At 59.0% G+C, this 16405-nt stretch overlaps 2 protein-coding genes across 4 annotated transcripts; one reads left to right on the top strand and one right to left on the bottom strand.

Moving 5' to 3' along the window:
• The first annotated feature begins 986 nt into the window (after window positions 1–986).
• On the top strand, window positions 987–6256 carry LOC146421572 (uncharacterized). Its single transcript, XM_085047170.1, has 5 exons — window positions 987–1072; window positions 1219–1692; window positions 2892–3876; window positions 4015–4785; window positions 6250–6256. The coding sequence occupies exons 2-5, from the start codon at window positions 1650–1652 to the stop codon at window positions 6254–6256; spliced, it is 1806 nt and encodes a 601-aa protein (XP_084903296.1). The 5' UTR covers window positions 987–1072; window positions 1219–1649.
• A 4933-nt stretch (window positions 6257–11189) lies between these two features.
• LOC146421571 (uncharacterized) lies at window positions 11190–16395 on the bottom strand. Of its 3 annotated transcripts, none has more exons than XM_085047194.1 (8): window positions 16170–16395; window positions 15162–15487; window positions 14805–15125; window positions 14086–14708; window positions 13470–14004; window positions 12617–12971; window positions 12182–12276; window positions 11190–11341 (listed from the first exon to the last, which is right to left on the bottom strand). In XM_085047194.1, the coding sequence occupies exons 2-8, from the start codon at window positions 15477–15479 to the stop codon at window positions 11267–11269; spliced, it is 2322 nt and encodes a 773-aa protein (XP_084903320.1). In that variant the 5' UTR covers window positions 15480–15487; window positions 16170–16395; the 3' UTR covers window positions 11190–11266. The 3 variants fall into 3 exon arrangements, with proteins under 3 accessions (XP_084903320.1, XP_084903318.1, XP_084903317.1); XM_085047192.1 differs by having other exon boundaries at window positions 12617–13798; window positions 13913–14004; window positions 16170–16393; XM_085047191.1 differs by having other exon boundaries at window positions 12617–14004; window positions 16170–16393.
• Between the last annotated feature and the right edge of the window lie 10 nt (window positions 16396–16405).

Genomic DNA, 16405 nt, shown 5'->3' with positions numbered 1-16405 from the left:
TCCCCAAATTCCTCCAAATTGCCCGAAAATTCTCCCCAAAATCTCCCAAAATTCCCCCAAATTCCCTAATATTCTCCAAATTTTCCCCAAATTCTTCCCCCCACCCCTTAAATTGGCCACTTCCGGGGAGGCCACGCCCCTCACCTGCTGGCCACGCCCCTCACCTGCCGGCCACGCCCCTGGGTGGGGGTCGAGGTCAGTTTGGCGTCAGCCACGCCCCAAGCTTGACCCCAATCCCGGCCAGGTGAGCCCAGGTGAGCCCTGAGACCTCACCTGGCTGGCCAGGTGAGCTCTGACCTCTGACCTTTGACCCCAATCCCGGCCAGGTGAGCCCTGAGCCCCCAAGGGGGATCCAGGTGTGACCCAGGTGTGACCCAGGTGTGACCCAGGTGTATCCAGGTGTCCCCAGATGTGACCCAGGTAGGCCAGGTGTGATCCAGATGTGACCCAGGTGTCCCCAGGTGTGTCCCAGGTGTCCCAGTCTCCCCCCCAGGTGTGACCCAGCTGTTTTCCAGGTGTCCCAGGTGCTCCAGGTGTGTCTCAGGTGCATCCCAGTTATCCCAGTATCCCCCCAGGTGTGATCCAGGTGTTTTCCAGGTGTCCCCAGGTGTCCCCAGGTGTGATCCAGGTGTGTCCCAGGTGATCCAGGTGTCACCCAAGTGCAACTCAGGTGTTTCCCAGGTGTTTCAGGTATCCCAGGTGGGATCTCAGTGTGGCCCAAGTGTGATCCAGGTGTTTTCCAGCTATCCCAGGTGTCCCCAGATGTGTTCCAGGTGTGTCCCAAATCCCCCAGATGTATCCCAGACATCCCAGGTGTATCCCAGGTGTATCCCAGGTGTATTCCAGGTGTGTCCCGAGTTTATCCCAGCTATCCCAACATCCCCCAGGTGTCTCCAGGTGAATCCCACCTATCCCAGGTGTCCCCAGGTATATCCCAAGTGTCCCCAAGTGTACCCCAGGTATATCCCAGATGTCCCCTGGTCTATCCAGGTGTCCCCAGGTCTATCCCAGGTGTGTCCCAGCTGTCCCAGGTGTGTCCCAGGTGAATCCCATCTATCCCAGGTGTCCCCAGGTCTATCCTACCTATCCCAGGTGTGCCCCAGGTATATCCCAGGTGTCCCCAGGTGTATCCCAACTATCCCAGGTATATCCCAAATGTCCCCAAGTGTATCCCAGGTGTCCCCAGGTCTATCCCAGGTGAATCCCATCTCTCCCCAGGTGTGTCCCCAGTGTCCCCGCGTCTATCCCAGGTGTGTCCCAGCTGAATCCCATCTCTCCCAGGTGTCCCCAGGTGTGTCCCCAGGTGTGTCCCCAGGTGTGTCCCAGCTGAATCCCATCTCTCCCAGGTGTCCCCAGGTGTGTCCCAGGTGAATCCCATCTCTCCCAGCTGTCCCCAGGCGTGTCCCAGCTGTCCCCAGGTGTGTCCCCAGGTGTGTCCCACCTGCCCCACTCCCCCCCCCCACCCCAAGCAGGTCAATCCCAGTGACTCACAGGATTTGCGGTGGGCGTGGCCTCCTCCCCCCGCCCCTCCCCCACCCCACCTGCCCTATTTAAGGTGCTCCCAGTTCGCTCCCAGTTCACTCCCAGTTGGCTCCCAGTTGGCTCCCAGTGCTCCCAGTTTGTCCCCTCCCTGTCCCCTCCCTGCCCCGATGGCTCCGGGAGCTGCGCTGCTGCTGCTGCTGCTGCTGCCAGGTGGGACTGGGGGGACTGGGAGGGACTGGGATGGAGATTGGGATAGACTGGGATAAACTGGGATAAACTGGGATGTAGATTGGAGAGACTGGGAGGGACTGGGAAGAACTAGGATGGAGATTGGGCAAACTGGGAGAGACTGGGATGGAGATTGGGGGAACTGGGATGGACTGGGAGGGACTGGGATGGAGACTGGAGAGACTGGGATGGAGACTGGGATGGAGATTGAGGTGGACTGGGTTAAACTGGGATGGACTGGGATGAACTGGGAAGGACTGGAACAGGGAATGGGGGAACTGGGATGGGAGGTTGGAGGGACTGGGATGGACTGGGAGGGACTGGAATGAACTGGGAGGGACTGGGATGGAGATTGGGATAGACTGAGTAGACTGGGAGACACTGGGAGGGACTGGGAGAGATTGGGATAGACTGGGATAAACTGGGATGGAGATTGGGGTCACTGGGATGAACTGGGATAGACTGGGATGGAAACTGGGGGAACTGGGATGAACTGGAATGAACTGGGAATGGGGAACGGGTCCCGTTCTATCCCAGCCACGTCACTGGGAGGAACTGGGATAGACTGGGAGGAACTGGGATGAGGTCAGCGAGGCGAAGTGTGGGACGTGAACTGGGACAGGAACTGGGAGGGACTGGGAGGGACTGGGAGGGACGGAGATGGAGCGATAGGGAATCTGGGAGGGACTGGGATGGACTGGGACAGACTGGGAATGACGGCTATGGAATCTGGGTGGGACTGGGAAGGACTGGGAGTGATGGATACAGAGTCTGGGAGGGACTGGGATGGACTGGGATGGACTGGGATGAACTGGGACAGACTGGGAATGACGGATATGGAATCTGGGAGGAACTGAGATGGACTGGGATGGACTGGGATGAGCTGGGATGGGAACTGGGATGAACTGGGACAGACTGGGAATGACGGATATGGAAACTGGGAGGGACTGGGATGGACTGGGATGAGCTGGGATGGACTGGGATGGACTGGGAGGAACTGGGAGGAACTGGGAAGTGGGATGGACTAGGAGGAAGTGGGACAGGAACTGGGATGGACTGGGAGGAACTGGGATGGACTGGGAATGATGGATATGGAATCTGGGTGGCACTGGGATGAACTGGGATGTGAACTGGGCTGAACTGGGACAAACTGGGCTCCCCTGACCTCTCCCCTCCCCCAGCCGCCTCCGGGCGCTGCGACTCACCCGGATCTGGATCGGGATCGGGGTATGCATCAGGATCCGGATCCGACCTGGCTCCGCTGCCGGCTGGAGTCGATCCCTGCAAGGATCCTCTGGGATTCCTGAGCCCCCAGCTGGGATCCGGGAATTCGGGATCCTCGGGAAATTCAGGATCCGCCGGGAATTCGGGATCCTCGGGAAATTCGGGATCCTCTGGAAGCGGATCGGGATCGTCTGGAGGCTCCGGATCCTATGGAGGGAATTCCGGATCCTATGGAGGGAACTCTGGGTCCTATGGGGGAAATTCGGGATCCTATGGGGGATCGGGAGCCTCGGGAAATTCGGGATCCTATGGAGGAGATTCGGGATCCTACAGCACGTCGGGATCCTCCGGGAATTTAGGATCCTATGGGGGAAAACCAGGATCCTATGGGGGATTGGGATCGGGATCCTATGGGGGATCCGGCTCGGGAAGACCTGGCTCTGGATCCGGATCTGGATCGGGAAGACCCGGATCTGGATCCCAAGGGGGAATTGGATCAGGATCAGGCAGACCTGGATCTGGATCCGGATCGGGATCTGGATCAGGAAGACCCGGATCGGGATCAGGCAGACCTGGATCGGGATCTGGTTCAGGAAGACCCGGATCTGGATCGGGCAGACCTGGATCGGGATCAGGCAGACCCGGCTCCCAAGGTGGAGGTGGATCCGGTTCCTACGGGGGTCTGGATTCCTATGGGGACAGCTCGGGGTCCTACGGGGGATCCTCGGGGTCCTACGGGGATGACGCAGCATCCTATGGGGGCGGGTCGGGATCCTATGGGGGATCAGGATCCTCTGGAAGTTCGGGATCTTATGGGGGAAAACCAGGATCCTATGGGGGCATTCCGGAATCTTTTGGGGGCGGATCGGGATCCTATGGGGGCGGATCAGGATCCTATGGGGGCGGATCGGGATCCTCCGGAAGTTCGGGATCCTATGGAGGGTCAGGATCTCATGGGGGCGGATCGGGATCCTATGGGGGATCAGGATCCTCTGGAAGTTTGGGATCCTATGGGGGCAGACCGGGATCCTATGGAGGGTCAGGATCGTATGGGGGCAAACCAGGTTCCTATGGGGGCAGACCGGGATCTTATGGGGGCAGACCGGGATCCTATGGGGGCAGACCGGGATCTTCTGGGGGATCAGGATCCTCTGGAAGTTCGGGATCCTATGGAGGAGGACCAGGATCCTATGGGGGCAGACCGGGATCCTATGGGGGCATTCCGGAATCTTTTGGGGGCGGATCAGGATCCTATGGGGGACCAGGATCCTATGGGGGCGGATCTGGATCCCATGGGGGTGGATCAGGATCCTATGGAGGCGGATCGGGATCCTATGGGGGATCAGGATCCTCTGGAAGTTCGGGATCCTACGGGGGCGGATCAGGATCCTACGGGGGCGGATCAGGATCCTCTGGAAGTTCAGGATCCTATGGGGGCGGATCAGGATCCTACGGGGGCGGATCGGGAATTTCGGGCTCCTCCGGGGTTCTCCAGCGCCCCGGTTACAAAAATCCCGGGATCCCCTTCGTTCCGGGGCTGCGCGACCCGGCGAGGATCGGGGGATACATCCCCGTGCGGCGGGGACCGGGGTCGGGGTCGGGATATGGGGCTGGGTCAGGATCGGGATATGGGGCTGGATCCTATGGGGGTGGATCGGGATCGGGATCAGGATCAGGATATGGATCCTATGGGGGTGGATCAGGAATAGGACCAGGAGTGGGGTCGGGATCGGGATCGGGATCGGGACAGGGATCCTATGGAGGTGGACAGGGATCCTATGGGGGCAGACCGGGATCGGGATCGGGATATGGATCCTATGGGGGTGGATCAGGAATAGGACCAGGAGTGGGGTCAGGATCGGGATCGGGATCGGGATCAGGAATAGGACCAGGAGTGGGATCGGGATCTGGATCAGGATCAGGATCGGGATCAGGATCGGGTCAGGGATCCTATGGGGGTGGACAGGGATCCTATGGGGGCAGACCAGGATCTTATGGGGGATCCTATGGGGGTGGTCCGGGATCCTATGGAGGGTCAGGATCCTCTGGGGGCAGACCGGGATCGGGATCGGGATCTGGAGCCAGGGAGGGAGCTGGGGATGGGGAAGGGGCTGGGGATGGCTGTGGGGGGTGCAGGAAATAGGGAACCTAAAGGATCCTAAAAGATCCTAAAAGAGCCCAAAAGATCCTAAAGAATCCTAAAGGAGACCAATGGATCCCAAAGGTTCCCAATGGATCTGGAAAGAACTCCAAAGGATCCTAAAGGACCCCAAAGGAACCCAAAAGATCCCAAAGAATCCTAAAGGAGCCAAAAGGACCCCAAAGGTTCCCAAAGAATCCTAATGTATCCCAAAGGGTCCCAAAGGATCCCAAATAAAGTCTCGGATCTGGCCCTGGCCTGGGACTGGGGACACTGGGGACACTGGGGACACTGGGGACACTGGGGACACTGGGGACACTGGAATGGGGATGTTGGGGACAATGGGGACACTGGGCTAGGGACAATAGGGACAATAGGGACACTGGAATGGGGACAATGGGGACAATGGGAACAATGGGGAAACTGGGAATGGTGACATCCATAGGGACGACTGGGGACATTAGGGACACTGGGGACACTGGGAATGGACACTGGGGACAGCAGGGATACTGGGAATGGTGACATCCATGGGGACATTGGAGGCACTGGGGACAGTGGGAACACTGGGGGGACATTGGGGTCACTGGGAATGGGGACATCCATGGGGACACTGGGGACACTGGGAACAACTTAGGACTCTGGGGACAATGGGATGAGGTCACTGGGGACACTGGGGTCACTGGGGTCACTGGGGACAGTGGGGACACTGGGATGAGGTCACTGGGGACACTGGGAATGGTGACATCCATGGGGACACTGGGGTCACTGGGGACACTGGGGACAGTGGGGACACTGGGATGAGGTCACTGGGGACACTGGGGTCACTGGGGTCACTGGGAATGGTGACATCCATGGGGACACTGAGGTCACTGTGGTCACTGGGGTCACTGGGGTCACTGGGGTCACTGGGGACACTGGGATGAGGTCACTGGGGTCACTCTCAGCCCACTCCCAGCCCCTCCCCCACCCCAGCTGTCCCCTCCCCCCCGTGGGTGGAACCACAGCCCCTCCCCCCTCCCCCCAAACCAGTGCTCCCAGTTCAGCCCCAAACCCCAAACCAGTGCTCCCAGTGCTCCCAGTTCAGCCAGTCCCGAGCCTGGGACTTCCCAAAATTCGGGATGACACACCTGGAATGTCCCAAACCCAACCCCCGCCCCTCCCCCACCCCCCGGCAGCCTTTAAGAGGCAGAGGAGCTTCCCAGTGCTCCCAGTTTGCTCCCAGTTTGCTCCCAGTGCAGCGCTGCCAGGTACTGGGGGGGACTGGGATGGACTGGGATGGACTGGGATGGACTGGGATGGACTGGGATGGACTGGGATGGACTGGGGGGTTAATGGGGAGAACTGGGAAGATATCAGGAAAGCACTGGTGGTCACTGGTTGTCACTGGGAGGAACTGGGATGGACTTGGGGGTCACTTAGAAGCAACTGGGAGGCACTGGTTTTCACTGGGAGGAACTGGGAAGAGCTGGGAGGGAACTGGGAGCAAACTGGTTGTGACTGGGAGGCACTGGGGGGCACTGGGAAGAACCGGGAGGGAATTGGGAGGGAACTGGGAGGGAACTGGGAGCAAGCTGGTTGTCACCACTGGTCACTGGGAGGGACTGGAGGGGAACTGGGAAGACACTGGGAGGTCACTGGGGGGCACTGGGAGGAACTGGGAGGTCACTGGGGGGCACTGGGAGCAAACTAGTGGTCACTGGGAGGAACTGGGATGTCACTGGTTGTCATTGGTTGGGATACTGGAGGTCACTGGTGGGCACTGGGAGGTCACTGGGATGTCACTGGGGGGCACTGGGAGGAACTGGGATGAACTGGTGGTCATTGGTTGGGTCACTGGTGGTCACTGGGATGTCACTGGAGGTCACTGGTGGTCACTGGGATGCATTGGGTGTCACTGGGAGGAACTGGGATGTCACTGGGAGGTAACTGGTGGTCATTGGTTGAGTCACTGGGAGGAACTGGGATGTCGCCGGATGTCACCGGTGGTCACCGGTGGTCACTGGTTGGGTCACTGGGAGGAACTGGGAGTTACTGGTGTCACTGGTGTCACCGGTGGTCACTGGGATGTCACTGGGATGTTACTGGTGGTCACTGGGAGGAACTGGGATGAACTGGTGGTCACTGGTGGTCACTGGTGGTCACTGGTTGGGTCACTGGGATGTCACCGGTGTCACCGGTGGTCACTGCCGCCCCTCCCCCCAGCCATGGCCGATCGCCCCTCCCCCTCCCCTCCCCCCCCGGATCTCCCTGTCGCCCCTTGGCCACCTCTGCCCGCCTGGCCGGCCGGCGACAGCGGCGACAGCGGCGACAGCGGCGATAGTGGCGATAGTGGCGATAGTGGCGGCGATAGCGGCGACAAAAGAGGCGACAAAGGCGACAAAAGCGGCGACAGAGGCGACAAGGACAAAGCCCCGCCCCCCCGCGCCGCGGCGACAGAGGGGACAGGGGGGAGGGGTGGCACCGCCTGACCCCCCGAGGGACACCGCGGGAATGTCACCAGCCAGTGTCACCACTGTCCCGGAGCTGGGAGTTGTCCCCAAGTGCCACCGCTGTCCCCCGATCCGTCAATGTCCCCAAGCAGTGTCACCAGCATCCCGGAGGTGCCCAGAAGTGTCCCCAGGAAGTGTCACCGTTGTCACCTGGGCACCCCAGGCGTCCCCATTAAAGTCGCCAAGTGCCACCGTGTCGCTGTCGCCTCTCTCAGCGCTGTCACCGCGGAAGGACACCAAACCCCTCGGTGTCACCTCGGTGTCACCACGGACAGCGACAGTGACAGTGACAGTGACAATGACAGTGCTGCTTACACCTCTATTGGGGACAGGGAGGTGACAGGGAGGGGACAAGAGGGGACAGACTGGGGACAGACTGGGGACACGGGGATGGTGACCCGGCGACAGGAGGAGGACACGGGGCCGGTGACATCGCGACAGTGACACGGTGACATCGCGACAGTGACACGGTGACATCGCGACAGTGACACGGTGACAGCGACAGTGACACGGTGACAGCGACACGAGGCCACCCCAGCCCTAGAGTGGCTCCTGCACCTCCTCCGAGTGTCCCCAACCTGCCGAGGTGACAAGGACAGCGCTGGACATGTGTCCCGAAGTGTCCCCAGAGTGTCCCCAAACCACCCTCCGGTGTCCCCAAAGTCCCTCCCGGTGTCCCTGAATGTCCCCAGAGTGTCCCCAGAGTCCCTCCAGTGTCCCCTGAGTGTCCCCAAAGCCCCTCCTGGTGTCCCCAAATCCTCCCCTCGCTGTCCCCCGCTGTCCCCAAACCATCCCCCGAGTGTCCCCAAGCCCCTCCTGCTGTCCCCCGAGTGTCCCCAAAGCCATCCTGGCCTCCCTGAATGTCCCCAGAGTGTCCCCAGAGCCCCTCCGGTGTCCCCTGAGTGTCCTTAAAGTGTCCCCAAAACCATCCCAGTGTCCCCAGGGTGTCCCCAGCTGTCCCCAGAGTGTCCCCAGCTGTCCCCAGCTGTCCCCAGAGTGTCCCCAGCTGTCCCCTCACCGCGGCTCTCGCTCTCCTCAGTGTCCCTCGATGTCCCCTGATGACCCGCGATGTCCCCAAGGCCTCTGCGCCACCCCTGCCGGCGGGCTTGGTGGCCCTGCGGAGCTGTCCCCGCTGTCCCCATTGTCCCCTGGCCCGGGGGAGGTGGCACTGGCCACAGGCGACTCGTCCCTTGTCCCCGGACAGGCGGCAGTGGCACTTGGGGACTTGTCCCTTGTCCCTGGGGACGTGTCGCCGGTGTCACCTCCTCCTGGGGAGCTGTCCCCTCCTCCTGGGGAGCTGTCCCCGTTGTCACCTGGCCCGCGACGGGCGGGGGTGGCATCTGGGGACCTGCCGCCTGTCCCTGGCTCCGTGTCCCCTCTGTCACCTCCTCTTGGGGACAAACCCCCGCTGTCCCCTGCGGTGTCCCCAACTCCTGGCCCTGCTGCCACCGCGCCACCCCTCCGCCATGTCCCCGAGGTCCCCCGGGATGTCCCCAAGGTCCTCTCGGCAGCCCAGGCTGTCCCCAAGGTCCCCCGGGTTGTCCCCAAGGTCCCCCGGGTTGTCCCCAAGGTCCCCTCGGCGCCTGGGGACGCCCCGGGTGGCCCTGCAGCGATGTCCCCAAGTCCCGCAGCCACTCGCCGAAGCCGCGCGGTGATGTCGCCTGTTGTCGCCGAGGTGTCGCCGGAGCCACCAGCGACTGCAGCAGCGATGTCACCGCTTGTCCCCAAGGCTCGGGGAGAGGGAGGGGAGCGGCGGGACCTGAGGGGACAGGTTGGGGACAGGCTGGGGACAGTGACAGGGACACCCGCAGCCCCTCCCGTGTCCCTCCCGCTGTCCCCAAATGTTCCCCGATGTCCCTTAATGTCCCCAAAGCCACCCCAATGTCCCAAATCCCGCCACGTCCCCAAAGCCCCTCAATGTCCCCAATGTCCTCCCTTTATCCCCGATGTCCCCATTGTCCCTCAGTGTCCCCAAAGCCACCCCGTTGTCCCCTTTATCCCAATGTCCCCAAAGTCCCCAAAGTCCCCAAAGTCCCCAATGTCCTCAATGTCCCCAATGTCCCCAAAGTCCCCAAAGTCCCCAATGTCCCCAATGTCCCCAATGTCCCCAATGTCCCCAAAGTCCCCAAAGTCCCCAATGTCCCCAATGTCCCCAAAGTCCCCAATGTCCCCAAAGCCCCCTGCTCACCCCCCAGCAGCAGCAGTGTCCCCAGAGCCACCGCCAGTGTCGCCATTGTCCCCATTGTCACCTCCGCGGCGCTGCCACCTCCCCGGCTGTCCCCAACTTATGGCCTCGGGGACAGGGAGTGGCAGTGCCACCTGCTGGGTGGGGACAGGGCTGTCGCCATGGGGGTGACAGCGGGAGATGAGGGTCACCAATGTGTCCCCAATGTCCCCAAATCCCAATGTCCCAAATGTCCCCAAAGCCTCCAATGTCCCCAATGTCCCCAAATCCCCAAAAGTCCCCAAATCCCAATATCCTCAATGTCCCCAATGTCCCCAACCCCCCCAGGTGTCACCACCCCTCCCCCCTTGGTGGCACTTGGGGACAAATGGCTCATTGTCCACAGCCAGTGCCCTTGACCAGGGGACAAGTCTGGGCAATGTCCCCAATGTCCCCAAGGTGGGGACAAGTCTGGACTGTGTCCCCAATGTCCCCAATGTCCCCAAGGGGAGGAGTTGGGGACGTTAAAGGGAATTTTGAGGAGATTTTTTGGGGGATTTGGGGAAGTTTATTGGGATTTTTGGGGAATTTATTTTGATTTTTGGGAATTTATTTGGGTTTTGGATAATTTATTTGGATTTTGGGGTGAATTTATTAGGATTTTGGGGGATTTGTGGGAATTTTCGGGTGATTTTGGGATGAATTTGGGGTGATTTCGGGATATTTTAGCTCACAAGAATAACTCACACTTGGGGTTTTTTTTCAATATAATTAATTAGGATTTTGGGATGAATTTGGGGTGATTTTGGAGTAAATTTAGGGTGAATTTGGGATGATTTTGGGATTAATTAAGGGGATTTTAGCTCAGGAATAACTCAAACTGAGGGGATTTTTTTCAATATCATTTATTAGGATTTTCGGGTGATTTTGGGGAGAATTCTGTAGATTTTCACTCTCAAGAATAACTCACACTTGGGGTTTTTTTCAGTATAATTTATTAGGATTTCGGGATGAATTCAGGATGATTTTGGGATGATTTTGGGATGATTTTGGGGCAAATTCGGGATATTTTAGCTCACAAAAATGACTCAAACTCGGAGATTTTTTTCGACATAATTTATTAGGATTTCTGGATGATTTTGGGATGAATTTTGGGATGAATTTTGGGGTGATTTTGGGATTAATTCATGGGATTTTGACTCACAGGAAAAATCCCACAAACTGAAGGGATTTTTTTCAATATAATTTATTAGAATTTCTAGATGATTTCGAGGTGCATTTGGGGTGATTTTGGGGTAAATTCAGGGGATTTTCGCTCTCAAGAATGACTCACACTTGGGGTTTTTTTTCAATATAATTTATTAGGATTTCGGGATGAATTCGGGATGGTTTTGGGATGATTTTGGGGGATTTTCGCTCACAGGAATGACTCAAACTCAGAGGTTTTTTTCAGTATAATTTATTAGGATTTCGGGATGAATTCGGGATGGTTTTGGGATGATTTTGGGGTGATTTTGGGGTGATTTCGGGGTGTTTCTGTCACGGGAAAGCCTCGGCTGGAGGCACAGCGAGAGCAGCTGAGCTGATGATGAAAACTTTGACGTAATGAACGGCCTGGGGGGGGAGGGGCGGGGGGGGTCAGGGACCCCAAAAACACCCCTGGGACCCCAAAAAACAACCCGGGAACCCCAAAAATGGACCCAGGATACCCAAAAATACCCTGAGAACCCCAAAAAACGCCCCGGGAATCCTGAAAATACCCCAAAAATGGTCTCAGGATACCCGAAAATACCCCTGGGAACCCAAAAAACACCCTGAGAACCCCAAAAAGCACCCCCGGGACCCCCAAAAATGGACACAGGATACCCAAAAAACACCCCGGGAACAACAAAAATACCCCAAAAATGGACCCAGGATACCCGAAAATAGCCTGAGAACCCCAAAAACCACCCCGGGAACCCCAAAAATGGACTCAGGACCCCTCAGGGACCCTCCCAGGGATTTCTTCCCCTCCCCCCTGAATTTGGGACCCCTCCCCCATGTTCTTTTGCCCCTCCCCAATAGTTTTTTCCCCCCCCAGGGAATTTTCCACCCCCTCCCCAGTTATTTTTTATCCCTCCCTGATATTTTTTGCCCCCCAGATAATTTTTTTTGCCCCCCGGGTTATTTTTCGCCCCTCCCGGGTAACTTTTTCCCCCTCTCCCATATTTTCTGCCCCCTCTTGATATTTTTTTATCCCTCCCCGATATTTTTTTCACCCTCCCCTATAATTTTTCTGCCGCTCCAGGTATTTTTTCTGCCCCCCCCAGGTAACTTTTCTGCCCCCCAGATAATTTTTCTACCCACCCATGTATATTTTTTCTGCCCCCCAGGTATTTATTTGCCCCCCCAGATAATTTTTCTGCCCCCCTGAGGTATTTTTCTGCCCCCCGGGGTATTTCTCTCCCCCCGTACCGCGCAGAGCCCGGCGAGCAGCAGCAGCGCCAGCAGGAGGCAGAGCAGAGCCAGGAACAGCAGGGGGCAGCCGGGGGGAGGAGTCTGGGGGGCGCCTGGGGGCGGGGCCAGGGAGAGGGGGCGTGGTCAGGGAGGGACACGCCCATCGGACCGCAGCCCATTCAATAACCACACCCCGAATGGCAATTCCCGCCCCAAAAACCCTGTTTAGCCACGCCCACTGAGCAATGGCCACGCCCATTTACTCCAGACCACGCCCGTTTGAAATGACCACACCCATCGCGTCATGGCCACGCCCACTTAGCCCTGACCACGCCCATTGAGCGCTGACCACGCCCATTTATCAATGCGCCATGACCACACCCACTAAACTCTGGCCACGCCCACTTAGCCCTGACCACGCCCACTTACTTCTGACAACCACGCCCCTCTCACCTGCCCCACCCTCCCGGGGCGCCTCCTCGGTGATGTCATCGGTGACGTCATCGCCGACATCCTGGCGGCGGCCGAAGGGGGAGGAGCCGAGCAGAGGCTGCTCCGCCCCCGGGGTGACGTCATCGGTGATGTCATCGTCAGGGCCTGGTGGGCGGTCCAAGGGCAGGAAGGGCGTGATGTCATCGTCGGCTGTGACGTCATCAGGGTCGGCGGTGACGTCATCGGCGAGGTCGTCCCAGGCGCCGTCGAGGTCACCGGTGACGTCACCCAGCAGGGAGGAGGTGACGTCATCGGCGGTGATGACGTCATCGGCAGGGAGGGGCCCCAGGCCGGGCAGGTTGATGTCATCATCATCCTCAATGACGTCATCGGTGAGGTCGTGTTGATGGATGACGTCATCGAGGAGGTGTCCCCCGGGGATGACGTCATCGATGATGTCATCCCCAGACAGGGAGGGGAGGTCATGGATGGCGATGACGTCATCGGCAGGCGTGTCCGTGTCAATGACGTCATCGGTGATGTCATCCCTGGGTATTACATCATCGTCCCTTGGGAGGGGAGGTGTGACGTCACCCCAGGCGATGATGTCATCAGGGAAGCCATGTTCAATGAGGTCATCAGCAACATCGCTCTCGGGGGTGATGACGTCATCAGCAAGGTCATGCAGGGTGATTAGGTCATCGGTGACGTCATCCAGATCTCGTGGGAGGTCACCCCAGATGATGACATCATCAGTTGTGTCACATCCGGGGACAATGATGTCACTGGTTGCATCACTCCCATGGATGATGATGTCATCAGTGAGGTCACATCCAGGAGTGATGACATCAGCAATGACGTCACTCCCAGGGACGATGACGTCATCAGCGAGCGTTTCTTCTGGGGCAGGGGAAGTGATGTCATCATCTTTGATGACATCAGCAGTGACGTCATCCCTCGCCGCCGAGGAAGTGACGTCACTCTTGGCCATGACATCACCGGCGGGGGGAGGGGAGGGGCTGCCCCGCCCCTCTGTGACGTCATCGCCCTCCCTGGCTGTTGTGACATCAGCAGGGATGACATCATAAGCAATGACGTCATCATCTGGGAGCTCCTCCTCCTCGGGGGGCGGAGCCACCACCGTGATGGTGATGCCACCAGCCTGGCAGGTGACAGCGATGTCCCCAAGGTCCCCAGTGTCCCCTGGGGTGGTGACATCACCGTCCCCGATGTCCCTGTCCTCATCCTTGGGGACAGCGATGCCCCCAGTGTCCCTCAGGACGGTGACGTCACTGTCCCCGATGTCCCCAGTGTCACCTGGCGTGGTGACGTCACTGTCCCCAAAGTCCATGGGAGGTGGGACAGCCCTGTCCCCAAAAACCTCCATATCCCTGATGTCCCTCAGGGAGGTGACATCGCTGTCCCCACTGTCCCTGTCCTCATCCCTGGGGACAGCGATGTCCCCACTGTCCCCAGTGTCCCTCAGGGAGGTGACATCACTGTCCTTGATGTCCCCAAGGACTGGCACCTCCCTGTCCCCAATGTCCCTGATGTCCCCAAGGTCCCTGACCAGCTGCACAGTGCCATCCTTGTCCCCAAGAGCTGGGACACCTCTGTCCCCACTGTCCCCGTCCCAAACGCCCCTCGGGGTGGTGACACTGTCCCCAACGTCCCTGATGTCCCTCAGGACAGTGACATCCCTGTCCCCAGTGTCCTTGTCCCCAAAGACTGCGATGTCCCCAACGTCCCTCAGGGTGGTGACATCCTTGTCCCCAAAAACTGGGACATCCCTGTCCCAAACGTCCCCTGGGATGGTGACATCCTTGTCCCCGGTGTCCCCAGAGACCGGGATGTCCCCAGTGTCCCTCAGGATGGTGACATCTCTGTCCCCAAGGTCCCTCTCAATGTCCCTGTCCTCAGAGATTGGGATGTCCCCAGTGTCCCTGGAGCCAGTGCCACTCCTGTCCCCAGCGTCCCTCAGGATGGTGACATTCATGTCCCAAACGTCCCCTGGGATGGTGACATCCTTGTCCCCAATGTCCTCCTCCAGGGGGTTGGGGCCATTCCAGTCCCCGATGTCCCCAACGTCCCTCACAGCTGGGACATCCCTGTCACCGCCACCCTTGTCCCCAAGGGTTGGGACATCCTTGTCCCCAGTGTCCCTCGGGGTGGTGACATCGCTGTCACCTGGGGTTGGGACATCCCTGTCCCCAGTGTCCCCAATGTCCCCGATGTCCCCAATGCCCTTGATGTCCCCAAGGTCCTTGATGTCCCCAAGGTCCCCAACATCCTGGATGTTCCCGATGTCCCTGATGTCCTCAAGGTTCTTCACGTCCCCAATGTCCCCAAGGTCCCTGAGGTTCTGGACCTTCCCGATGTCCCCAATGTCCCCAAGGCTCTTGATGTCCCCAATGTCCCCAACACCCCTGATGTCCCCAACGTCCCTCATGTTCTTGGTGTTCCCAATGTCCTCAATGTCCCCAACATCCTGAAGTTCCCCAAGGTCCCCAAAGCTCTTGATGTCCCCAAGGTCCCTGAGGTCCTGGACCTTCTTGATGTCCCCAAGGTCCCCAATGTCCTCAGTGTCCCCAAGGTCCTTGATGTCCCCAAGGTCCTGGACCTTCCTGATGTCCCCAACATCCCCTGAGTCCCCAATGTCCCCAATCTTCTTGATGTCCCCAACGTCCCCAACGTCCCCGATGTCCCCAACATCCTCGATGTCCTCGGTGTCCTCCTCCGCCGGCGCCGCGGTGACAGTGATGGTGATGCCGCCAGCCCAGGGGGTGACAGTGACCGTGGCACCCTCGATGTCACCCCCGGTGTCACCCCTGGGCTCTGTCACCTCCCCGGGGGGGACAGCGGGGGAGGAGCCACCCTCGGCCATGGGGGGACCTGGGGGACAGAGGTGACGTCATCGGGGGGACAGAGGGGAGATGGGGGGGACAGGGAGGGGACATTGGGGACACAGAGAGGACATTGGGGACATGGCAGGGGACATTAAGGGACATTGGGGACACAGAAAGGACACAGGAAGGGACATTGGGGACACACAATTGGGGACATTGGGGTCACACAGAGGTGACATTAGGGGACACAGGAGGTGACATTAGGGGACATTGGGGACACACTGGGGACACACAGGTGACACAGAGAAGACATTGGGGACACAGAGGTGACATGTTGGGGACATTGGGGACACACTGGGGACACCAAGGGGACACAGAGAGGACATTGGGGACATTAGGGGACACATTGGCGACACAATGGTGACACGTTGGGGACATTAGGGGACACAGATGACACACTGGGGACACAGAGGTGACATGTTGGGGACATTGGGGACACACAGGTGACACACAGGTGACATTAGGGGACACAGAGGTGACACAGGTGACACACAGGTGACACAGAGGTGACACACAGGTGACATTAGGTGACACAAGTGACACACAGGTGACATTAGGAGACACAGAGGTGACACAGAGGTGACATTGGGGACACACAGGTGACACAGGTGACACACAGGTGACACACAGGTGACACACAGGTGACACACAGCGCGGATTCCCAGTACCTGAGGTGGCCGCAGGTGACAGCAGGTGACCCCCGGGGTGTCCTCAGCCCGAATTTGGGGGTCCTGGCGCCGCTCCAGGGGTGTCCCGATGACGTCACCGCATGCCGGCGATGTCACCCAGCTGGGGACAGCAGGGCTGGGGGGGCTGAGCCCGAATTTGGGGTGTGAGACCCGAATTTTGGGGTTCCTGAGCCCAATTTTGGGGGTCAGAGACCAAATTTTGGGATCTCTGACCC

Source organism: Lichenostomus cassidix, unplaced genomic scaffold (genome assembly GCF_008360975.1).
Source record: "Lichenostomus cassidix isolate B80296 unplaced genomic scaffold, HeHo_3.0 HiC_scaffold_33, whole genome shotgun sequence".
Lineage (NCBI taxonomy): Eukaryota > Metazoa > Chordata > Aves > Passeriformes > Meliphagidae > Lichenostomus > Lichenostomus cassidix.
Note: the sequence above shows the minus strand (reverse complement) of the source record. Positions and strands in the feature narration are given on the sequence as shown.

Coding starts and splice junctions, on each gene's coding strand:
- LOC146421572 (XM_085047170.1), top strand. CDS start 1,650: ATGGCTCCGGGAGCTGCGCTGCTGCTGCTGCTGCTGCTGCCAG. Junction 1,693..2,891: donor GCTGCTGCTGCTGCTGCCAG/GTGGGACTGGGG, acceptor CCCCTCCCCCAG/CCGCCTCCGGGCGCTGCGAC. Junction 3,877..4,014: donor AGTTCGGGATCCTATGGAGG/GTCAGGATCTCA, acceptor CTATGGGGGCAG/ACCGGGATCTTATGGGGGCA.
- LOC146421571 (XM_085047191.1), bottom strand. CDS start 15,479: ATGGCCGAGGGTGGCTCCTCCCCCGCTGTCCCCCCCGGGGAGGTGACA. Junction 14,709..14,804: donor GGGACATTGGGGACACTGGG/GACAGGGATGTC, acceptor AAGGGTGGCGGT/GACAGGGATGTCCCAGCTGT. Junction 14,005..14,085: donor ATCAAGGACAGTGATGTCAC/CTCCCTGAGGGA, acceptor CAGCGATGTCAC/CTCCCTGAGGGACATCAGGG.